Source organism: Curcuma longa, chromosome 16, assembly GCF_044706935.1.
Source record: "Curcuma longa cultivar G26 ecotype Majalengka, Jawa Barat chromosome 16, ITB_CL_G26_1.1, whole genome shotgun sequence".
Taxonomy (NCBI): Eukaryota; Viridiplantae; Streptophyta; class Magnoliopsida; order Zingiberales; family Zingiberaceae; genus Curcuma; species Curcuma longa.
The window spans coordinates 11,820,306-11,845,179 of record NC_133876.1 but is presented as its reverse complement, the minus strand read 5'-3'; the positions used below and the strand labels follow the sequence as shown (position 1 = coordinate 11,845,179).

The window sequence follows — 24,874 nt, the reverse complement described above, 5'->3', positions numbered from 1 at the left end:
AATGAATGCTCTTTCTGCACTAATGACACTTGGGAGCTTGTTCCTCTTTCTTTAGGGAAGTTCACTATTTGGTTGCAAACGAGTTTTCTTTATTAAGTGTCCACCAGACTATATTGTTGATCGACTTATAGCTTGTTCGGTGCAAAAGGGGTATCAGACTTATATCGTTGACTGTCTTGATACATTTTCTCCAATGACCAAGTTTGCTTAGTTTGATTCTTTCTCTCACTAGTTGTTGTCTTTCATTGACTCCTTCACTTGTATGAAGCAACCTTCGTGGTCCAATGACCAAGTTTGCTTTAGTTTGACTCTTTCTCTCACTAGTTGTTGTCTTTCATTGACTCCTTCACTTGTATAAAGCAACCTTCATGGTTTATTGTTCAGGTGAAGATTACTCTGTCGTGTAAGCTAAAGAAATTTCTTTCTTCGAGAGTATAGTTTGAGAAATTCAGTTCAACTTGTTTATAGTACGACATCACCTTGGTATGAAAGTTATTTCAATTTGCTTGAGGAGGCTAATATGTCATGGATTAAACCAATAGATACTCCTATGAATCATAGTGTTAGATTAGTATTAGGACAAAGGGAGCTACTGATTATCCTGGGATATACAGGAGGTTGCTTGAAAAATTAAATTATTTCAGAGTCAGCATACTTGATATCTCATTTTTTATTACTGTAATTAATCAGTTTCTAGAAAATTTGTCATGAACACTGGGCAGCAGCCATGAGAATTCTATGTACTTAAAAGGTACAAAAGTTCTCTAGGAAAAGGTATTCATGATCACGTTAGATTGTGAGATACTCTGATATAGATTGGGCAAGTTATCCTACAATAGTCGACCTATCTGACTATAGTGTTCGCTTAGGAGGTAATATTATTTTCTAAAAGTGCAAGAAGTAGACAATGGTAGCAAGGTCTAAAGCAGAAACAAAATATATAGAGTCATTATCCTAGCGATTGGCGAGCTCATTTGGGTTACCATTTGATAATCGAACTAGGATATGCACCTACAAAGCCAATGAATCTTTAATGGGACTAACAAGTGCAATGCATTTAAACAGTAGGTATTGACTTAAGTCATAGTCCAGATTCATCATACTATATAAAAGTAGAATAAGCTGCAGTATCATAACATAATCTACCAGGTAGATAGCTTTCTCGTTCTTCAATTTACATTTTTTTTTGACATCTGAGGATTTGTTGATCCAAAACAAGGGTAAAAATTAGTTAGGACTTTTGATATTTATAGTGTCTGAACAAAGAGAGAAATCTCAGATTTATTTTATGATTGTATTGTGAATTAATAACAAAATGAAGGATCTAGATATTGATGTATATGCTGTTTCAATAGAATCAAGACATTTAATAAGATAATACAATCATCCGAAGCTGTAGAACACATTGACTTCCCTAGTTCATTGATAGCAATATGTATCCTATTAATGATTTCCCTTCTTCAGAAGGCTCCCAAACTTGTGCAGTAACGCGTTCTTCTTCCTTTGATTCAGGGGCTGCTTGTCAGGTGAGGTAATTCCATCATCCATGCTGATATCCACATCTGATTCTAGATCTTCATCAATTGAATAATCTTCATGCTCGCTTTCTGATGATAAATCACTGTCTATGGTTTCTTCATGATCCTCTTCATGGTTTTTGTTTCTGTTGGTGCTCTCTTCTTTTGCTTTATAGTCTTCTTTATTATGTTCTTGAAGCTCATCCTGTCTATTTGAAAATATTTCCTTCAGCCTGAAACTTCCATGTTTCAGTTCTTCTGCTGCTTCACAAGAAGAATCTGCATTTGCTTGCTTTGTTTCTTTTTTCTCAACTTCCTCCAACTCAACCATTTTTGTCATTTCAACTTTCATTGAAGCAATTTCTTCCAACTTCCTTATAGTGTTAACAAAAACAAGCTCCTTTTTGTCCCACTCACTTTTTGAGTTACTCGCTTCAGTTTCAACTCTTTCAATTATATTCTTGAGGCAAACGATCTCATATCTTGCCTCATCAAGCATCACCTCATACCTATCCTCAGTGTTTCTTAATGCTATATTTAATTGCTCAATCTCCGCTTGTGATTCTTCAAGCTCAGCTTGTGTTCGCAAGAGTCTTTCGTCTTTTTCTCTGGCATCTTTAGAAACACTTTGCAATGTCATAGCTAAACCTTCCATTGCCTTTTGATTCTTCTCCTCCTGGTCTCTGCTAATCCTGAGCTCCTCCATCAGTTTGTTGTGCTCCTCCATCAAGCTCTCAGCTTTTGTAATGTGACTTCTTTCCCTGTTAACTGCTTGCAGCTTTTCCTCCTCAAGATTCTGAATCTCCAACTTCAGTAGGTCAACTGTCTTGCCTATGTTAACTGCATCTTGTCGTGCCGCATCAACCTGCCTATCTGATTCTTCAAGATCTTCTCTTTGCTTCTCAACCTCAATCTCCAATGACCTTATCTTCCCTTGAAGAGTTGATATCTCGGATTCAGCATCTTCAAGCAGCGATTTACTCTCTTCCAACTGCACCATCATTGCTGCTAGAGAGTCAGATGCTGATTTCTCAGACTGATGTGCTTCGTCCAGATCAACCTTTAACTTTTCTATCCTTTTTTGCCAGTCACCGACCAACTCAGATGCATCTGATTCAACCTTTCTCGCATTGATCACCTCTACCTGAAGCTCATCAACCAATTGTTCCATCTTAGCCAACTTATTTTTCTCTGCCTTTGATTGCTCAAGTTCGAGTTTCAAAGTACTTACTTCAGCTTCCAACTTCTTAATCATCTCACTTGCCTCTTTGTTCATACTATCTAGCTTGCGGTTGTGTAGGGCTTTTGACCAATTTGCTTCCTTGGACAAGAGCTCCACCCTCTCTCTGTATGTTTCTGCTATTTCCCTTTCTTCATCTGCTTGCTTAAGAGCAATTTCTTTTGCACTCAAGGCTCCTTTGAGCTCTAACTTGATCCCTTCAAGCTCCTGAGATATGGAATTTAATTTCGACATGCCCAGAGAGTGTTGACTCTTTAGGCTGTTGATTTCCTGCTGTAATTTCTCCTCCCTTTCTTGTGCACCTTCTTTTCTAGCATTTTCCAACTTATCGTGGAGCTCTTTCTCTAAGCTCTCCTCAGCTCTCTTCTGAGCATCTGTAGCTACCTGCAGTTTCTCATTGGATTCGTAAGCGAACTTCTTCACATCATTTAATTCCTCAAAAGCTCTACTCTTCTCTTGCTCAGCCAAAGCCAATTGCTCTTTTGCTTTCTTCAGCTCCTTCTCTAGCGCATTTAAATTTTCATGTAGCTCCAAGTTCATCCCATTAGCTTGCGGTGGTTTCTGATACAAAATATCAATTCAGAGTGGAAGGAGATTAATTGTACCAACTACTTGAAACGAAATCATCCTTACACTAGTATTGCTGTTTCTCTTGATTGCACTCTTCGCGTCAACTGTTTTTGGTGATCTATCAGACGGAATCCGTGGTTTTGGAATCGGAGAAGTTTGCTTTGCAAAGGGAGAACTTTGTTTCGCCTTCGGAGAAGTCAATCCAATATCTAACTTGGTAGATCCAGTTCTCGTTGGTTTGGTGATCCTATTGGAACCTTGCAAATTCTTATAATCTGAAGCTTCAAATATACCAGATCTGCTCCAAATGGTAATATAAGACTCTTGGTTTACATTTGCTACATTACAAGACTGATTACATGACCAAGTAGATACAGATCAAACACTTGTAACAGAGAATATGTTTCTAAACAAATCCAGATCAACAAGCATGAATATCAAAGAAAGAAACAGGTTCAACCAAATCATCCACTCAGAATTGAGCTTCAAGATTAATCACAAATGATCAAGATCTATTTAGTTTCTAATACACTTACCTGGATTTGTAGGGAAGCATTTTTGGTTCTCTGTTCCTGGAGGAAGAATTGCAGCCGGTGAGGAAGCTTCAGCTGCGAGATTTAGGAAAGCTTTGAGAAAGGAGAAGAAAAGTGTGCCTGAAAAGTGAGGGAAGATGATTATTTCAGTCCATGTCAGACTCGTCCTTGGTAAGAATTCCCTTTCCACAAGATAGTGAAAAAAAATGTTTTTTTTTCCTCAACAGCACATTTATATGGCCCAGTTTTCTGGTCAATCGATTCCTTTTCTTTCCCTGCTAATGTTGCTATTGGATCTGTCATCATGGTTCTCACCATCTAACCTTCATCATTCCACTCGTTTTTCAGCCATTCATTGCGGGTCGACCCTTTGACTCATAATGCTGCCGACGAGTTGGATCTCACAGCATGATCAAATCTGAAGCAGAAAGAAACCTGCCGACGAGTCACCTGTTCCAGGTTAGCATGATACTGCAAATGCCAGCATGTATTTTGTCGAATTCATAACAGATTAACCTTGACAGTATACACTCTTAGGCCAAACTTCTCTTTTACATATTTGAGGCATTACTGGCTCTTAGCTTTCCTTTCCATCCTGATCATATTGCCGTCGAACCGATGCCACTGTGTTCGGTAATGGTATCGAAACAGTGTCTTATTTACTACAAGCCAGGCATTGATCATGAACACAGCTAAGGTTTTAAAGGCACTCCATTAATGTTGCAGATGGTGGCCCCTTCCTGTGGTTGGAGAAAAAGTGAACTGTGCAATTATTGCAGTTTGGTGTGGCCTCATGTGAGACATGATTCAGATGAGACAGTAAGAACATGGCTTACTTCTACACTGTTTAATTTAATTGCCTGCCCAGTTTTGTAGATCCACATTATTGCATTGTTAAATGTTTCTTACTAGGGAGGATAAGAGAACGAACATTGATTTCAATTTTTTTTTTAAGGGGGAAATTTTCAGCATAAGACATTTATATTTTAATTTTGCCTGAAGAATGCACCCTCTTATTTCTCACACAGAACACATTAGGAAGATAATTGTTTTGGTAGATTAAAGTGTTTTATTTTTTATTTTTATTTTTGATAATCTAGGTATTCAGGTTTTGCCGACTAATCCTGGAAGTGACGGTCTTCTGTCCTAGTTCGTCTATCAGGTAAATTTGAAGCACAATTTATCGTCCTATTTGAGATTCAAAATGGTTTTTGATGGACATTTCACACTTTTTAGTCACAAGTTAGGTCTCACACATTAATTCTTAGGTTCCAAATTTCAAAATAAGTTAATTAATATGATGTTAGTTGGTTATTACATCACCATGTTGAATGAGTTCGCTTTAGGGTTAAAATGCCAATTAGCTTAGTTGATGAAAACCTTTATAGATGTAGTTTAGATTCAAAATCTTTTTTTTAATCAAAAAAATGAAACGAATTTTATATTTCTTACTCAAATTTTATTGTCTATTTTTTGTTAAAAAAATAATTGATTTATGAAGCATTTTGATTTGGAGAATTGGTGGCAATTAGTTTTAGTTGGATATATACCTCAATGGTTGATCCTTTAGAGAGGCAAAGTACTCTTTGAGATAGGTATGTGAGGAGTCTACTAATGCGGTATTCTATCGAGAGATTGAAAGTCAAGTTCTCGGAGGCATCGTTTAAGATGGAGTCGAGCCTTTCGAATCGATTTAGTGATACTCATTTATTGGTCAAAAATTACCGATAGGTCATCATCGTCGAACAAGGGAACTTAAAATGCTTGATTCATTCTAATACTAATTAGTTCAACTCCAAATACTAATCGAGATGAAACCCGCAATGCAAATCCTATACACACCCATGAAAAAGAACCCAATCTATGATTGGTTCAATCTCGGTTATTCGATCACTAACACGATCTTCTTATGAATAAGAGCAGTGCTCACCACAATAGACTGTGATCACTTACCCCACTCTCGCGACGAAACTCTTCAATGATGACTATTAGCGAGACGATGAAGGCGCAATCGATGTTGGGACTCACGGTGACTAGAAGTTTCTCCGGTTGCAAAAATGCCTTCTTAGAACTCATCTGATACGATTGAAGAAAATTTTAAGAGACATTTATACGCATATATAACTATACCAATATGCTTACTTGGGCAATGCTCGTATCGGATTGGCCGATTGAAATGGTGCATTTGACGCTCCTCCCTGACCCGTCGATCTAAAAGTCACACGTGGCAGGTTGGTTGGCGTTGGTGGCTAAGATCGCTTTGAACTTGTCGAACTGAAGCAGCTTGGACTTTCCCACACTGAATAGCAAATCACTAGGGCTAGTAGAAAAAAAAACATAACGTGAATTTCACGTTAATTTTATAAGTAAATAACATATATTTACTTATATGTATATATAAGTAACCGTATATATGAATCGTATAATAAATTGGACGTGATTCCAATTCAACCTATTCATAATTAGTTTTTAGAATAAGTTTGCTTTCAATTGCATAAAAATACGATTTTACAAATCATGAAATATGAAGAAATGTAAACCTATGGCTCTGATACCAATTGATGGAATTTGTAAATCCTAAGTCGCATAAGTTCTATAAACTGAATTAGAACTTTAAATAGGAAATACAAGAATAAGGATCTAGTTTCTATCAATTTCATGGTTTAGTATGTAAAATATAAAACATAATGACAAGGAACATGTTTGGAGAACCATTGTCCTTGTCCTGTAACGCCGTCTATTTGATCCCTGTAGAAGAAAAGAAAGCGGAAGCGAAAGGAAGGTCTTCCAAGGGAATTAGGGTGACGGCGCCGTAAAACCTTCGTCAATGGGGAACGAAGGCGATGTCACATGATGTCCTAAACTCTCGGGATCAAATCCTTATATAGAGATCCAACCGTTATCAGCCCATAGATAATAACGGAACAGATTGACTTATTCTATATATTTAATCCCTATCCGATAATATCAAAATGGATTAATAAATTCAATAAATTTAATCTATAATAATATCGAAACGGATTAACGGATTCTATATATTTTAATCCACATCAATAATCCGAAACCTGATAAACTTTAATTAAATCACTTAAATGAGTTCGGTTTGCATCCGCATATACAAATTACAATTAAGTCCATAATTAAGAAATTAAATCAAACACTGCACTTGCAATTACATCACTTGCACCACTTGTACTTGCACTTGCAGCGTCTGGACGACTACTCGCCTTGATCTCTTCAAGGATGACCATCAACGAGACGATGAAGGCGAAATCCTCGTTGGGATTCACTGTTATTTCTAGTTTGTCCTTGGTCTCGCGATGCATCTGCAGCAGTATTAATTGAAAATTTGAGAAAGAAAAGAAAAACTTTATTCTATTTATATATGTGTTTATGCATCCATATATTCTTACTTGGGCTATGATTTCATCAGTTTCGCCAATACAAATGGTGCACTTCTTGCTTCGTGAGATTATCTTAAAGTCACGGGGGCAGCTTCGTCGGTGTTGGTGGCCAAGACCACATCAAAGTTGTCCTTCCTCTGGAATACCTTGGCCTTTCGCACGCTGAACAGCAAATCGTTCGGGCTGGTGCTCTCTCCTCTGAACACACTCCACGTATCGTGCAAACTAACTGCCTGGAATTAATAAAATGGAGAGATTGTTAGTACAGATGAAATTAAAATATCTCCACACTAGTATGATATTCTACATTTTAAGTCTAAGTCTTCATGATTTTGTTCTTGTGTTTTACTCAAAAAGTTTTATAAGATATCTTTCATCTTATAAACTCATGATTTTTTTCATGTATTTTTAATGTTCCCAACAATCCCTCTCCTCAAAAAAGGACTACTGGAAGCTCTCTTACTATTCTTTTTCTTATGCTCCAACTACCATGTTCCTCATGGTCCGGGCCTCCACTACCTTCTTCGTTTTTTCTGAGAGTTCCCACACGATTCTATATAGACTATGACTCTGATACTAATTGTTTGTATCGATGGAATCAAAATATCTCCATAATAGTATGATTTTGTTTCTCATGATTTTGTTCTTGAACTCTACCCAAAAGGTCTCATATCAATAGAGATATTTTCTACCTTATAAATTTATGATCTTTTTCATATATTTTCAATGTAAAATTTTAATTACATCCCAACAGAGATAATTAAAATTTTGATTATGAAACCTTGTGCGTCGTACCTTCGGTTTCATGGTGAGGAGAGGGGTGCCGGCGGCGTCGAGGAGGAGGAGGCGGCTGCTCAAGGAGGAACCCTTCACCTTGAACACCACGTCACCATTGGTGTCCTCGACCTTGTAAAGGTCTTTCCGGGAGAACAAAGTCTCAGTGCTGGTGAGCGTTAAATTGACGGCGTACGGAACGGTGAACTGCCGCCGGTCGGCCACCAGTTCGGCAGGAACAACATGTCTCGCCGCCTTCCCGTCCGCCATGGCTGCTAGCTGCTACACAAGCCTCCCTGAAGATTTTGTGATTCAGAATTAATTCTGTTGTGTTGTGCTGCGTTGTGGTGTCCAGAGCTTGTTAAATAAATATGTCAACGTGAATGTAAATCAATGTAGACACGATCCTTGGGCAGGAAGTAGTCAAGTCAGCGTGTTTTTTCTTTGAAAAATTCAACGGCGAGTTTGTCTTGGCTTCTTTTTCCGTACTGCAGTAGGAGAGGCCGCAGCTTCTTGGAAAAAAGAAACAAAAATACATATTTCAAATTATTTTCAATTGATAAATAAAGCTTGGTTGTTGGCTAGGTACGGGCAATTGGGCCTATTCCTGGCTCAGCTTGGGTCCTAACTTGTTTGTCACGAGTCATATCAGGCATGGCCATAGGTTCATGTAGTTGGCCTGGCTCGACTAGTTATCTAAATGGGTTCAGATGGTATCCGGAGTTACTTTCAAACACTTGGCTTCATTTCTTGGCCGGTTATCCAGTGATTTTCCTGGCCGGACCTAACAATCTGTCTGTTAATAGGCCGACAATCAATATCAACAACTTGTTCAGTAACTTCAAGAAAAGAAATCTCCCAAGAATTCAAGAACAGACAACACAGCTGGAGAACGCTTGGAGATCAAATCAAATGATAAATTAGTTCCTTAGCTTGTTCCCTTCCCTTTTCCTAATGAATCAAATGATAAATGTACAATACCAGCTGCAAGAAATTTAACCAACATTTATAGTTGGACAGTTAGATTGTCCATTCATAGGGGGTCTTGTTGGAAATGTGACTGAAAAAAAAAGCTGATGGAATGAGACTCCATGGGACGTTAGAAGTTTGTGGTTACAAGGTTGATTTATAATGAATCGCAACCATTAAAGTTGTGAATATGTATAAGAAGAGTTGTAAATTCTAAGGCCTGGATTACACTAACTGATCGGGATAAAATTTATGCAAGCATATCAATCTATAAATTTGCCACCTGAATTCTTTTTGATATCGGCTCAAGTGCGTAACATACACATTAATGGTCGGATTTGAAATGGTCGACGTTAATGGCAAATTTGTAACCGTCCAAGTGAAATGACTGACCATTGATGGTCAACGTACGGTTGGCATTTCTAGTCAGGGGTAAAGACAATAAATGACATTTATTCAGTGATTTAAATGTGATTTACTATTATCAAAGGTCGGAGCTCCTATATAAGGAGGCTACAACCTCGAGTAGAAAGACAGATGAAAATATGCTAAAAAATAGAGGTACTAAGCAGAAACTCCATCCACCAAGATACAGAAGTTTCTCGATCAGGACAACAGCCACCTTACATCAATATCTCTTCAATTGATTGACAATTGTGGTCACCCGTGAACAATAATTCATGATAGATTCAGACTCTTTCATCTGCAATGCTTTAAAATCATGTCTTAGTGAATGAAGTTTTGCTTGCTTTACTTTGTCAACACCTTGGAAAGCCTTTGCCAATATCTCCAAAGCTTCTTTTGAAGTAGTAGCATTAGCCACATTCTTAAACATGGAATCATCCAAACATTGATGTATAAGGGTGAGGGCGTGTTGATCCTTCTTTTTTGTCTTTGATAGAATCTTTCTCTACTTGAGATATTATTTTCATTTTGAGGCTTCTCATAGTCTTTCTCTATGATCTCCCATACATCTTGAGAACCAAGGTAGGATTTCATCCTTAGACAACATATCTCATAATTCTCTTTTGTGAGACGAGGAAATTTAAAAGAAGAAGCTCTATCACTGGCCATCACTTGAGCACTCTAACCTCGCTATGATATCATTTTGTTGGAGGGAAAGAAGATGAGGATTTTTATAGAGAGGAAGAAAATAGAAGAGAACTCAATAACATTTGTTTCTTAATTTTCTTGTTTGATTCAATATGTCAAGTACAAGGACATATTATTATCAAAAATAATAATAAAAATCTTCGGATCCTCCTATATCGAATGACAAAGATGACTACTTGAATCAAATGATTAGTTCATTTAGCCATATAAAGAGGGTCTTTTTAATTAGTCCAGCTCATCATGAGTCGTCCAGCTCATCATGAGTCTCGTCTTGTTCTTTAATTTTTTCCACCATTAACCATATCGAAACCGTGATACTTCCCAAAATGAAAATAGACACAATTTGATTTTTCAACTGAGAAGGACCATCATTAACAATAATAGAACCAATTGATTTAAATTCCATTTCATTATACATCTACATCCACATTAATTAATCAATTAATTAATTATATTAGCAAGAAAAGAAGAGAATAACTAGTAAACTAGTAAATAATTTATAAGTACATTTATTTATTTCTCTTTATAAAACTAAAACTTTACCATCTTCAATAATTCATATGCACTAATTTTCCCCTCTTACAACAGCCATTAGCAATACTATACAACACTGGCAACTGCACCTGCACTTGCACCACTTCCACTTGCACTTGCACCTGCTCGACGACTCTTCTCGATCTCTTCAAGGATGACCATCAACGAGACGATGAAGGCGAAATCCTCGTTGGGATTCACTGTTATTTCTAGTTTGTCCCTTGCAAAAAATGCAGTCTTGCGATGCATCTGCAGTATTAATTAAAGAAAAATTGAGAAAGAAAAGAAAAACTTGATTCTATATATGTGTTTAATTATGCATATATTCTTACTTGGGCTATGATTTCATCAGTTTCGCCAATACAAATGGTGCACTTCTTGCTTCGTGAAATTATCTTAAAATCACAGGGAGAAGCTTCGTCGGTGTTGGTGGCCAAGACCACGTCAAAGTTGTCCTTCCACTGGAATGCCTTGGGCCTTCGCACGCTGAACAGCAAATCGTTCGGGCTGGTGCTCTCTCCTCTGAACACTCTCCACGTTTCGTGCCAACTAAGTGCCTGAATTCATGAACAAGAACCGATCGAGCGTGAGGTAATTAAAATTTTGATTATGAAACCTTGTGCGTCGTACCTTGGGCTTCATGGTGAGGAGAGGGGTGCCGGCGGCGTCGAGGAGGAGGCGGCGGCTGCTGAAGGAGACACCCTTCACCTTGAACACCACGTCGCCGTTGGTGTCCTCGACCTTGTAAAGGTCTTTCAGGGAGAACAAAGTGTCAGTGCTGGTGAGCGTTAAATTGACGGCGTACGGAACGGTGAACTGCCGCCGGTCGCCCACCAGCTCTGCAGGAACAACATGTCTCGCCGTCTTCCCGTCCGCCATGGCTGCTAGCTGCTAGCTGCTGCACAAGCCTCCCTGAAGATTTTGTGATTCAGTATTAATTCTGTTGCGTTGTGCTGCGTTGTGGTGTCCAGAGCTTGTTAAATAAATATCTCAACGTGAATGTGAATAAATGTAGACACGATCCTTGGGCAGGAAGTCAAGTCAGCGTGTATTTTTTTTTTGTTGAAAGTCAATGGCGAGTTCTTCTAGTCAGCGTGTTTTTTTTTTTTTGGTGTTGAAAGTCAATGGCGAGTTCGTCTTGGCTTCTTGTTGGCGTACTGCGGTAGGAGAGCGGAGAAGCCGTACGCAGCTTCTTGGAAGGAAAAAACAAAAATACATATTTCAAATTATTTTCAATTGATAAATAAAGCTTGGTTGGGCTAGGTACGAGTCAATTGCGCCTATGCCCAGGCCCAGCTTGGGTTCTAACTTGATTGTGACAGGTCATGTCGGGCAGGGCCATAGGTTCATTTCTTGACTAGTTATCTAAATGGGTTCAGATAGTATCTGAAGTTACTTTCAAACACCTAGCTTCATTTCTGGACCGGTCAGTTACTTTTTAAAACATGTGATGGTATCCGGAGTTACTCCTGAACATCTAGCTTCATTTCTTGACCAACCAACTACTTTCCGAAGCATCTCGACTTGTTAATATGTTCAACCGAGTATTTCGCTTTTGTCCTACGACTTTCCACTTGGATTCAGAAGTTACAGTTATAGTATTCGCTAGCTATAATACTCTGGATGCTTCAACGAAATTACAGTACTCATGATGCTACACTACCCGCGGAGCTACAATGCTCAGGAAAGTCATTCGGAGTTTGTTCTCTTGAGCACTTGACATTCATCCAATGATTTTTCATTTGAACCCCAAAAACTCAAAAATTCAATCTCAATCTCCAACAACTCCCAAATGACCCAACAACCTGCCTATTAATGACCCGACAAACTAAGTGTATTGTCTAACGGTTATCGCCTTTGGCCCCCTAACAGCTTGACAATGTCAAGTACTACATGAAGATTCCTTTCCGTTCTATATAAGGATTGATGGAGGTAAATATAATAGGGATGATTTTCTTCTCACGAGCAAAAGACAACTCTTTTCCACTAAGCTCTCATTCTTTTTCTAGTTCTTCTTCTTCTCTTTGTCACACATCTTTGCGACACTTTTTCTCCTACTAAACACTGACTTAAACGTCAGAGTAGTCGCGCCAGTAGAATCGGCCAACCCTAACATTCTTAGGCTATCGAAACCGTGACACTTCCCAAAAGAATCTACGAAATCAAGTTGAAAATAGACACAATTTGATTTTCCAACTGAGAAGGGCCATCATTAACAATAATAGAACCAACTGAGAAGGACCCTCTTACAATAGCCATTAGCAAATACTATACAAAATATACATATTCATATATGCACTACTTAACATCCTGAAGCACTTGCATCGATCGCTTCCTCCATCAGCATCCAGCACTGGCACTTGCAGCTGCACGACTTGCACTTGATCTTGAACTTGCTTGACTACTTTCCTCGATCTCTTCAAGGATGACTATCAACGAGACGATGAAGGCGAAATCCTCGTTGGGATTCACTGTTATTTCTAGTTTGTCCCTCGCAAAAAATGCAGTCTTGCGATGCATCTGCAGCAGTATTAATATAATTGAAAATTTGAGAAAGAAAAGAAAAACTTTATTCTATTTATATGTGTTTATGCATGCATATATATATATATTCTTACTTGGGCTATGATTTCATCAGTTTCGCCAATACAAATGGTGCATTTCTTGCTTCGTGAAAATATCTTAAAATCACAGGGAGCAGCTTCGTGGGTGTTGGTGGCCAAGAACACATCAAAGTTGTCCTTCCACTGGAATATCTTGGGCTTTCGCATTCTGAACAGCAAATCGTTCGGGCTGGTGCTCTCTCCTCTGAACACTCTCCACTCTTCATGCCAACTAGATGCCTAAAATTAACAAGAACCGATCGAGCGTGAGTATCATTTTGATGATGAAACCTTAGCTTAATTCTGCGTACCTTCGGTTTCATGGTGAGGAGACGGGTGCCGGCGGCGTCGAGGAGGAGGCGGCGGCTGCCGAAGGTGACACCCTTCACCTTGAACACCAAGTCGCCGTTGGTGTCTTTGACCTTGTAAAGGTCGTTCGGGGTGAACAAACCGCCGGTGCTGGTGAGCGTTAAATTGACGGCGTAAGGAACGGTGAACTGCCGGGCGGCCACCAGCTCGGGAGGCGCAACATATCCGGCCGTCTGCCCATATTCCGCCATGGTTGTTTGCTGCTGCACAAGCCTAGCTCTGTGAAGGTTTTGTGATTCAGTATTAATGGAGAGAGATCTGTTGTGTCGTCCAGGCTTGTTAAATAAATATAAAATATCTTAACGTGAATGTGAATGCAGACACGATCCTCGGGCAGGAATAAGTCAACTCAGCGTGGTTTTGTTTGAAAAGTCAACGACGCGTTCGTCTTAATCTTCTTGTTTGCGTACTGCAGTGGAAGAGCCGGAGTTGATTGAAGCTTCGTGCAAACTCAAAAAACTTCTGGTAAACAAACTTAATTTCCTTCTCTTTTATTAACCACAAAACATATACTCCAGATGTATTTTTAATATCTAACAAAAATTTAAAATATATTAAAACACATAAATTATTAAATTTTCTATTAATTAAATAATTATTTCAAATACTTTAAATCCCATTTAAGAAATATAGACACATGAGCCAGTAATGAAATTGGAATGTGTAGCATTAATAAAACCTATTGAGTTTTACATAACATATATTATATTATAATAGGCAACAACGAGAATTATCATAAAATTATAAACAAATACAATACTCTAAGCATAGCTGTTCGGCTAAATACCGCGGATGGTTAAACCACCATCAGTCAATGAACTGCCTGACGAAGATGATTCTAAGACCCGACGTCCAAGAGAGGGTGAGCGAGAGTGTCGAACTGGAGCTACACCTGAGACACACTCGAAGAGAGAGAGTTAGACTGGCGCCGGAGAGTCCCGGCAAGCCACTCCGAGTTCAAGTTAGGGTTCTGATGAAGATGAGGAACAAAGAGCAGGTAGTGAGAGTAGTAAGAGTTTCGAGAGCGGATCTTTTGCATGATAGTGGGTTACTCTTTTTATAACCTGCATTAGGGTTTCGCCTGTAGGGTCGGCTGACGTATGTCTCGGGCTGCCACACGCTATCCAAAGCAACTTTCTTCTGTCCCCTCCGCTTTTGGCCGTATGCATAGGGAAAGCGCATAGGCGAAGATCGGGTTTGACATCAATATCTTCCTTTCGGCAGTATGTACAGGCCACGAGGTTAGTGGGAGAGGCCACGTATATAATGGTCTGATACGCCTCTTGTGCGGTGGCGCAGAAAGGAGGGGTGTCAGAAGGAACCAAACTTGTGTTATCTGCAGACAAGTCCTTCTTCGAGCAATGGTGCCCAGGGCTAGGGTGTCAGAAACACATAGCTAAGGCTGGGAACTAGCCTAAGTGAGGTGGAGTGGCTGAGACGGTATGCAGAAGTGAGGTTGGCTGAGACGAAGACAGCCGAGACGAGACTAGCTGTCCGAGACGAAGTCGGCCAAATGGGTTCAGATAGCTGAGACGGAGTTGGCTGCTGGCTGAGACAGAGTTGGCCGAGCAGAGAGAAACTACTGTCGAGACGAGAGTCACCTCATGCTACACTACCCGCGGAGCAACAATGCTTAGGAAAGTCATTCGGAGTTTCTTCTTTTGAGCACCAACTACTTTCCGAAGCATCCCGACTTGTTAATATATATGTTCACTCGAGTATTTCGCTTTTGTCCTACGACTTTCCACTTGGATTTAGGAGTTACAGTTCTCAGGATGCTATAGTATTCACAAGCTATAATATAATACTCTGATGCTTCAACAAAGTTACAATACTCAAGATGCTACACTACTCGCGGAGCTACAATGCTCAGGAAAGTCATTCGGAGTTTGTTCTCTTGAGCACTTGACATTCATCCAATGATTTTTTATTTGGACCCCAAAAAACTCAAAAATTCAGTCTCAATCTCCAACAACTCCCAAATGACCCAACGATCTGCCTATTAATGGCCCGACAATCTAAGTGTATTGTCTAACGGTTATCACCTTTGGCCCTCCAATAGTTTGACAATGCCAGGTACTACATGAAGATTCCTTTCCATGCTATATAAGGATTGATGGAGGTAAATATAATAGGAATGATTTTCTACTCACGAGCAAAAGACGACTCTTTTCCACTAAGCTCTCATTCTTTTTCTAGTTCTTCTTCTACTCTTTGTCACACATCTCTGCGACACTTTCATTTTCTCCTACTGAATACTGACTTAAGTGTCAGAGTAGTCACGCTAACATTCTCTACATTCTTAGGCTATCGAAACCGTGACACTTCCCAAAAGAATCTACGAAATCAAGTTGAAAATAGACACAATTTGATTTTCCAACTGAGATCATTAACAATAATAGAACCAACTGAGAAGGACCTTCTTACAATAGCCATTAGCAAATACTATACAAAATATAGATATTCATATATGCACTACTTAACATCCTGAAGCACTTGCATCGATCGCTTCCTCCATCAGCATCCAGCACTGGCACTTAGCTTCCACCTCCACCACTTGCACTTGCTCGACGACTTGCCATGATCTCTTCAAGGATGACTATCAACGAGACGATGAAGGCGAAATCCTCGTTGGGATTCACTGTTATTTCTAGTTTGTCCCTTGCAAAAAATGCAGTCTTGCGATGCATCTGCAGTATTAATTAAAGAAAAATTGAGAAAGAAAAGAAAAACTTTATTCTATTTATATATGTGTTTAATTATGCATATATTCTTACTTGGGCTATGATTTCATCAGTTTCGCCAATACAAATGGTGCATTTCTTGCTTCGTGAAAATATCTTAAAATCACAGGGAGCAGCTTCGTGGGTGTTGGTGGCCAAGAACACATCAAAGTTGTCCTTCCACTGGAATATCTTGGGCTTTCGCATGCTGAACAGCAAATCGTTCGGGCTGGTGCTCTCTCCTCTGAACACTCTCCACGCTTCATGCCAACTAGATGCCTAAAATTAACAAGAACCGATCGAGCGTGAGTATTGATCATTTTGATGATGAAACCTTAATTCTGCGTACGTACCTTCGGCTTCATGGTGAGGAGAGGGGTGCCGGCGGCGTCGAGGAGGAGGCGGCGGCTGCTGAAGGAGACACCCTTCACCTTGAACACCAAGTCGCCGTTGGTGTCTTTGACCTTGTAAAGGTCGTTCGTGGTGAACAAACCGCCGGTGCTGGTGAGCGTTAAATTGACGGCGTAAGGAACGGTGAACTGCAGGGCGGCCACCAGCTCGGCAGGCGCAACATATCTCGCCGTCTGCCCATATTCCGCCATGGTTGTTTGCTGCTGCACAAGCCTAGCTCTGTGAAGGTTTTGTGATTCAATATCAATGGAGAGATAGAGATTTTGTTACGTCCAGGCTTGTTAAATAAATATCTCAACGTGAATGCGAAGGCAGACACGATCCTCGGGCAGGAAGAAGTCAACTCAGCGTGGTTTTGTTTGAAAAGTCAACGGCGCGTTCGTCTTAATCATCTTGTTTGCGTACTGCAGTGGGAGAGCCGGAGTTGATTGAAGCCTCTTGCAAACTCAAACAACTTCTGGTAAACAAACTAAATTTCCTTCTCTTTTAATAACCACAAAACATATCCGCCAGATGTATTTTTAATATCTAACGAGAGCAATGTAAAACTGTCAGAGCTGATTCTTTTTAGTATTTTTGTGTCTACAGAGAAGGATTTTTTTTTTCAACAAGCGGCTGCAGGTGGTATAGCCGTCAAGTTGAGTTAGGTCCGTCGGATTGGATTGGCCCGCTTGGATTGGTAGGCCGTCCCGCCAAGTAATTTAGATGGATTAGATTGAAATTTTATTAATCCATTTTAAGATGGGTTGAGATGTGTTGACCCGCCTAGGCACGTGGCAGACTTAGGTTGGTTTGCGGTTTGAGAAAGTTTATTTATTTATTTTAAAATTTAAAATTAAAGTAAAAAATTTAATGAATTAGTGGGTTTCATCTATTTAAAACATAATTTAAGTTTAAAAATTATAATTCAAACTTAAAATTTTCAACTTAATCAATATAAATTATAATTCAAATTTAAAATTTTTAATATATTTTTTTATTTTTTAACAGACCCGCGAGTTGGCCCGCCTAACCCGCGGCCCGCCTTGAATTGGGTTGGGTTGGAGATTTCTTAACCCACCAAATTGGTGGGTTGGCCCGCCCCAGCCCGCAATATGATGGACCCGCTATGAGTTAGCCCGCCCCGCCATAGATTGGCCTGTTTGACAGCTCTAGCAGGTAGTTAAGAAGATGAATTTTTTTTCGACTATTTAGCAAGTGATTATATAGGATATTATGGGGTATAGTTGAGTTGGTTACGACGGATTAGAATTACTGAAGTAGACAATGGTTGAATCTAAGCCGAAGCAATGGCCTCCTCTATCGTGGTCAATTGCAGTTTCTTGATTTACCTCCTCACAGATAGTCATGGGGCCGATCGTATAGGACCACTGGGGTAGCGAATTTTACCTTTGTTGAAGAGTAAATTATATAGATAAAAAAATAAAATGAATCTTTGACTAAAGCACCAATAGGATAATGTTTTTTTAGTTAGACACTAAATATCCAATTTACGTCGATTAATTTTGAAATGATCTGCCTAATTCCACATTAGTTCTCATTGATTATCATGATAAATTAAAAAAATGATCATCGTGGACAACCCCTTAGTCCAGCATTTTTAGGTCAATCGTGCATCAAAGAAAATTCATCTGTTAATTTGTCGAAGTTGAGATCTGATCCTTAAATAGAGTTGTTAATCAGGCCAACCAATGGTGAGATGGGTCAATCCGTCATAAATCCATCATATAATGGAGTAAGGTGGGACGGGCGGGCACACCAACTTAACGGATCAGAAAATTTATAACCCAATCTAATTCAAGGTAGGTTGTAGATTAGAGGAGTGATCAACTTACGACCTATAAAAAATAAAAAATATTAAAAATATTAAAAATTTTAAGTTTGGATTATAGTTTAAATGGATCGAATTGAAAATTTTAAATTTGGATTATGATTTAAACGAGTCAAGTCCATTAGTACATTGAGTTTTTTACTTTAATTTTAAACTTTAAAAAAAAAATAAAATTTCTTAGCGCACGGAGAAATTCAAGTCCGCCAGGGGTCGACCTACGTGGATCGTGGGCTTAGTCAAGCAGTCTCATCTAAACTCACCTTAAAATGAATTAATAAAATTTCAACTCTTCTGCAAAATTTAGACTCCGCCACCCCAACGGCTCCACACGGTCGGCCTCACAACTATATATGAGGAGGTAAATCGAGAAGCTATAGTTGACCATGATAAAGGAGTGTATTGTCTCAGCTTCATTGAGATTCAAACTCTTGTCCTTTTCTGCAACTCTGCTCCATCGTAACTAATTCAGTCATGCCCCGGAGACATAAAATTTCAACTCAACCTATTTAACTTATTTGATGGGGTGAATTAATTTTAATTCGACGGATTCAATCCAAATTGACGACTACACTAATTAATAACTGGCTTAGGTGAAAGTAGGGTGGCCAAAGTCTTCTATATCATCTGGCTTAGTTGAAAGTAGGGATGGCCAAAGTCTTCTATGTCATTGTCAATGATAGCTCTTCTCGATCGGTTGAAAAATCAACACTCTTTTGTAAACATATATGGATTATCGTTCAAAAAAATTATAACAAAAACAAGATGAGATTCATGTGCATACATTCGTTTAATTTGTGAAACATCACAGCAAGTTTATGTGGGTTATTCGGCCAAAAAATTAAAAATAAATTAAAAAAAAAGAGATTCATGAACTTAGGTCCACTTTATGCATTGGCCCAATTTATAAAATTTATATATGAACCAACCTACTATCATGTTTCCTAAACTAAATATTTAAAAGGATTTATCCTTCTTTAAAAATGATCATTTATAACGATATATCCCTCACCAAATTAGATTGTTATGAATCCATCTATTGTTGCAGTAAATTTGAGAAGATTTTCTTTCAAATGGGTAGCAAATTCAAAAACGCTGATTGTTAGGTTGGATTATTATCTTTATTTTTCAATTTATCTGGATGATATATGAAAATTATTTTTTGTAGAGCTGAATTGATCACTCTCAGAATTAATCAGTCCGAAGAGCTAGATAATTGATGTCAACTAAAAAAATTAAGGGGATATGTTTGAAAATAAACTTTCCTTTGCTAAAACATCTCCAAAAAGCAAAACATAATTACTAATAGAACACATCCACAAATTTATAAACATTTTAATATAAAAAGATAAACAAGCAAACCATACTAATCTATAATTACTAACAAAATGGACAAATTTGAAAACCCCAAAAATATTTTAAAGCATAAAATATAAAATCTCACATAAATAATAATAATAATAATAATAATAGTAGTAGTAATGTGAAGTCACTCTTAAGTTGAACAGACATCACTGGGACTGCTGCTGTATGCTTTGTATACATTACATGGGTCGCGAAATTCGAATCCCTAAAATTTTAAGAGTTTTTAGTTAAAGATTGAGGATTTAAATTCTTATAGTAAGGAGGTAAACTAATTGAATATGATAAAAAAAATTTTATAAAAAAACAAATTCAATATATATTTTTGGAATAAATATTAACATTAATTGCTTTTATGAAAAACAAAAACGTTTTGGAATATTAATATTAAAGATGTTTTGAGATGAATAAAATATTGGGGGTTTATTTTGAAAATTACTCCACTCAAAATTGAAGTGCGAGATAAATATTCATAGCCCCCGAGGCATATTATGACGTATTGCAGAAGAAACGAGATAAATATTCATAGCTATTAAATTTAGGGAGATTTTAAAAATGAAATTTATGAGGGTGCAAAATGAATAAACGTAATCTTACCCGAAATCCGTTAGAGTGGTCTGGTTTGCCCCCAGGGGAGTGGCGCACTTGGTAACCGCATTCCCTCTCCATAGGCCACTTCCACGGTTCGATTCCTCCGGGGTGCGTCTCACTGGGTTTAATGCCTGAGGCGTGGCAGTCGACTGTGCTGGTCGGGCACGTGGATCCCAATTTGGTAATGGACTGGAATGTAAGTGCCAGTGAATCCTCCTGATTTACCCTCGTTGACCGGTGGGGACTCTAGTTGAAGGCCGTGGGGCAGGGCCGGTCAGCCAAGGGGATTAGTTGGTGCCAAATGCCCAGATACCCCTTGTAAATCAAAAAAAAAAGTTAGCTAGAGTGGTCTGGTTTGATGGTGAGAACGTTGCCGGCGGCATTGAGGAGGATCCAACGGCTGTCCGACCACAGACCACCGCCTCCGCCGCCGCCGCCGCAGGCAAAATCTCCGTGTTCGTCCCCTCATCTGCCATGATTAGTTTACTTATAGCTTATAGTTGGTTGATCAACCCTCTCTCTCTTCTCTCTTAGAACTGTGCAGTGCTCCAATTTAGTCCGAGGGTGGAAGATTTTTCTTTTTCTTTGGTAAAAAAAGATGGAATTTGTCATCCCAACAGTTTCATACGATTGACCCCATGATCATCTATGACAGAAAGTGAAAGACTTGCTACACCGGTTATGGGATCAATTTTCGACGGATATATATATATCTTCAAAAAATTTTAAAAAAAAAATCTCTTTCACATCCTAATCACTTAATTGACGGTCGGCTATATAAGTTGACATCGTGATTTACATTTTTTCACATAACTTGGGGATGATTGTGAGTGATGTCTGAGTCGATCGAATAGTGTAGCTAGTACGGTGGAAGAGATCTTGTGACGATAATTCCTATCGAATCGTCCACCTATAGAGGTACATGGGGGAGCAATCCTATGTTTTGAGGGAGAAGAAGGATGTACGGACTCAGTGAGATACTTCTTTCTTCAAAGACATCCTAGTAGAGGAGCCACCTAGTCACTTTCAACCTTTGCAGATTGGAGAATACACGAGATCCTTGGATCTTGGAGTTCAACTTATAAAATTGATGAATTTAAAAGAATTTATCGGTCTTAGAAAATGATCATTTATAACAATATATTCTTCAAAATTAGATTGTTATGAATCCATCTACTGTTCTAAAAATTCAACATACAACCACATAAACATAATTGTTAGTATAAAACATCCTAATTTTTAGACATTCAAATATATAAAAAAAATAAACACATAAACCATCCTAATCTATATATAAATAAATACTATCAAAATGCACAAATTTGAAAGCACAAGAAAATTCTTAAACTTACAAAACCACATAAATAATAATAGTGGTAATAATTGTGTGTCTTAAGTCTTAGTTACAACCACATGATGAGTTCAACTCAAATCATTCGCCAAATCTAAGCCTAAGTTAAGTACACTACTAGTTATCCCTTGACTCGAACGACGCAACTCTTCAAGGATGGTCAATAGCGAGACAATGAAGACGCAGTCGATGTTGGGATTCACGGTCACCAGTAGTTTGCTCGGTTGCAAAAATGCCCTTTTGCAATGCATCTGTGATCAAATCAACCATGTTATATGTATGTGTGTATGTATAACTATAACAATATATATGCTTACTTGGGCGATGATTGTATCGGATTGGCCAATAGAAATGGTGCATTTGGTGCTCCTTCCATTTCCATTTATCATAAAATCACACGTGGCAGCTCGGTCGGTGTTGGCGGCTAACCTCACTTTGAACTTGTCGGACTCTAACAAGCTACACTTTCTTATACTGAATAACAAGTCACTAGGATTCTTACCCTTTCCTCTAAATACATTCCATTGTTTGTAGAAATTCAAATCCATTCCCTAAAATTTAATTAAGGAGTTTTTAGTTAAAGATGGAAGATTTAAATAATAATAATAATAATAATGGTGAAAAAGGTTTAAGTTTTTCTCTTCTACTTTGAGCAATAAATTATAATTTCACAACACTTCTGAACACTACACTCAGTCACAATAAGACGACACATAGTATATCAAAATCGTGTATATATATAAGAATGTTATGCTAGATATCATCTGTGAGCATCAAGTGTAAATTTTTATTTTCACTTTCTTTAAACTAAACCCTATGGCCCTAAGTTAGGGCATAGATGGGTATTTCGAATATCAATTTATGGGTGGATAATTTATGTTTTGATATTTTTTGAAAGATTGATGTTTTTCCAATTATATAGATAATTAGGTACATCTTTTTATTTTTTACCTAAATATTTTGATTGGAAGATATTGTAATATATGAAATTCAAGGGCGTTCTCAAAAATAAGGAAAGATATCAAGGGTGCAAAATGAATAAATAAAATCTTACACGAAGACCGCCGGACTGGTCTTTTTTCATGGTGAGGAGAGTCTTGCCGGCGGCGTCGAGGAGGACGAGGCGGCTGTTGAAGATGACGCGGTTCACCTTGAACAGCACGTTTCCGTCGGCGTCCAGCACCCTGTAGAGGTCGACGTCCATGAAGGTCAACACATCGTAGCGGATGACAGTGAGATCCACGGCTTCCGTGGCGGCGAACTGCTCCCCGACCACCACCACCGCAGGCTCCGCCTCCGCCTCATCCGCCGCCGCAGCAGCCGCAATCTCTGTACTACTCGTCCCCTCATCTGCCATAATTAGATTGCTTAGCTCGCTGCTCAAACAATTCTTTCTCTCTTCTTTCTCTCTATATAAAGCTCTTGTGGTGTGCTCCACTTAATAATTAATATTGATGAAGGTTGGTGGCTTCTACGAAGTTTCGTGCATCTTTTATTAAAATTTTAAAATCATAATTGTAATTATAAATGTCTAATGTCATCAATTAAATAAGTTAAAAATTAATTTGGTTAAAATTATAATTAAAAATTTTGACTTGAGAACTTAATTGTCATGAATATAATAGTGTGGATACTACATATGTAATTTCTAATTTGTTGAGGGGTCAAATTAGAAATAAATAAATTTGGATAATTATAAAAGGGGTTATGGTCCTAGTTTACAAACGTTTCAGTTTTGTTCCCCATCAATAAATTCTCTGGATTCTTAGGAAAATTTGTAAATTAAAGATCATTGCTTTAGATCTACTGCAAACCCATGAGTTCTGGTATGCTTCCGCAATTCTGATTATTATGCTTGTGATTTTTTGAGAATTGAGTATTTAGGGTTTTGTGTTAAGATTTCCCTATCGATTTTCCTTACAATGGTATCAGAGCAAGATTTTTTCAAATTCTCAAGAAATTATTCTATTTTGGTTGTTCATACACCTATTATTTTGTTCTGTTTTTCATCCGCTTGTTCATCACCGAACATGGTGAAATTTGATTTTGGGATTTGGCAGTCGGAATTCGGCCAAATAAATCGATGGCATAAGTGATCCACAACGAATGATCATGTTGAGATGCGTGATCATCGAAAATCTCGTTGTCGGGAATCGCTAATTATGCCACTTCAAGAAATTGCCTTTCGTGTTTTGATGAATTAGTATTTTGGATAGTTACGTTGGTTTTAGAATGAACGGTTTTGAAAGGACATTGATTTTGGAAGGCACGTTGGTTTACAATTTTGGCATATAAAAAAAACCCCACGTCCAATATTCATGCATAATAAAACCACGTTCATTCAAAACCACGTCCATTCATTTAAAAAACAAAAAAAACAAAAACAAAAACAAACCACGTCTCTCAGCCTCCTATACATTGTGGGCGGCAATAAGAGGGTCAAGTATTATGGGCCCAAAATCAAATTTCAAAATAGTTTATTATAATCCGAGGATAAAGAACTTTGGATATCTTACAAGAGATCCAAAGTGTTTTGCTCTGTCAATTAAAAAACATATCTTTAAGTTTTTAATTGAATTATATGGGTTTTATTAATATCTATTATTTTAAATTAAATTAAATTTGAATTATATGTCACTAAGTGACCTTTTTGATATTTAAATTTAATTTTATTTGACATATTGAGATATTATTAAGGTATTAAATAAAATATAAATGTATATATTTATGTAAGTATTAGTCGGCCCATATTTATATTTATAAAATTATATATTTACTTGTGATAATAAACACGTAATATTTATAAGATTTTTTCATGAATTTAATAAATCGATCCAAAGATAAGTTTATTATTTCTCATGTATTATTGTTAGTGTTTGATTATTACAATAAGAGTATCACTTGCAAATAATATTATAGTTCAAAGGCTTCATATTATTTTATATAGGATGAAATCACTGATCGAGTTGCCCAGGTGTCTCA

At 38.0% G+C, this 24,874-nt stretch overlaps 5 protein-coding genes and 1 pseudogene across 5 annotated transcripts; all 6 read right to left on the bottom strand.

The window, feature by feature from the left end:
* Positions 1 to 1,305: 1,305 nt before the first annotated feature.
* LOC141847882 (WEB family protein At4g27595, chloroplastic-like) lies at positions 1,306 to 4,036 on the bottom strand. Its single transcript, XM_074735978.1, has 3 exons — positions 3,864 to 4,036; positions 3,391 to 3,625; positions 1,306 to 3,318 (listed from the first exon to the last, which is right to left on the bottom strand). Exons 1-3 carry the CDS (start codon positions 3,881 to 3,883, stop codon positions 1,444 to 1,446), a joined length of 2,130 nt encoding a protein of 709 aa, XP_074592079.1. The 5' UTR covers positions 3,884 to 4,036; the 3' UTR covers positions 1,306 to 1,443.
* Positions 4,037 to 6,962: 2,926 nt separating this feature from the next.
* LOC141847547 (protein LURP-one-related 15-like) lies at positions 6,963 to 8,350 on the bottom strand (annotated as a pseudogene).
* Positions 8,351 to 10,514: 2,164 nt separating this feature from the next.
* Positions 10,515 to 11,533, bottom strand: LOC141847549 (protein LURP-one-related 15-like). The gene is made up of 3 exons (XM_074735605.1): positions 11,285 to 11,533; positions 10,987 to 11,211; positions 10,515 to 10,903 (listed from the first exon to the last, which is right to left on the bottom strand). Exons 1-3 carry the CDS (start codon positions 11,531 to 11,533, stop codon positions 10,721 to 10,723), a joined length of 657 nt encoding a protein of 218 aa, XP_074591706.1. The 3' UTR covers positions 10,515 to 10,720.
* A 1,305-nt stretch (positions 11,534 to 12,838) lies between these two features.
* LOC141847550 (protein LURP-one-related 15-like) lies at positions 12,839 to 13,876 on the bottom strand. The gene is made up of 3 exons (XM_074735606.1): positions 13,569 to 13,876; positions 13,273 to 13,497; positions 12,839 to 13,174 (listed from the first exon to the last, which is right to left on the bottom strand). Exons 1-3 carry the CDS (start codon positions 13,815 to 13,817, stop codon positions 12,995 to 12,997), a joined length of 654 nt encoding a protein of 217 aa, XP_074591707.1. The 5' UTR covers positions 13,818 to 13,876; the 3' UTR covers positions 12,839 to 12,994.
* Positions 13,877 to 16,033: 2,157 nt separating this feature from the next.
* On the bottom strand, positions 16,034 to 16,996 carry LOC141848040 (protein LURP-one-related 15-like). The gene is made up of 3 exons (XM_074736151.1): positions 16,703 to 16,996; positions 16,404 to 16,628; positions 16,034 to 16,316 (listed from the first exon to the last, which is right to left on the bottom strand). The coding sequence occupies exons 1-3, from the start codon at positions 16,949 to 16,951 to the stop codon at positions 16,164 to 16,166; spliced, it is 627 nt and encodes a 208-aa protein (XP_074592252.1). The 5' UTR covers positions 16,952 to 16,996; the 3' UTR covers positions 16,034 to 16,163.
* Positions 16,997 to 21,924: 4,928 nt separating this feature from the next.
* On the bottom strand, positions 21,925 to 23,249 carry LOC141847135 (protein LURP-one-related 10-like). The gene is made up of 3 exons (XM_074735113.1): positions 22,947 to 23,249; positions 22,210 to 22,443; positions 21,925 to 22,143 (listed from the first exon to the last, which is right to left on the bottom strand). The coding sequence occupies exons 1-3, from the start codon at positions 23,247 to 23,249 to the stop codon at positions 21,964 to 21,966; spliced, it is 717 nt and encodes a 238-aa protein (XP_074591214.1). The 3' UTR covers positions 21,925 to 21,963.
* Positions 23,250 to 24,874: the final 1,625 nt, after the last annotated feature.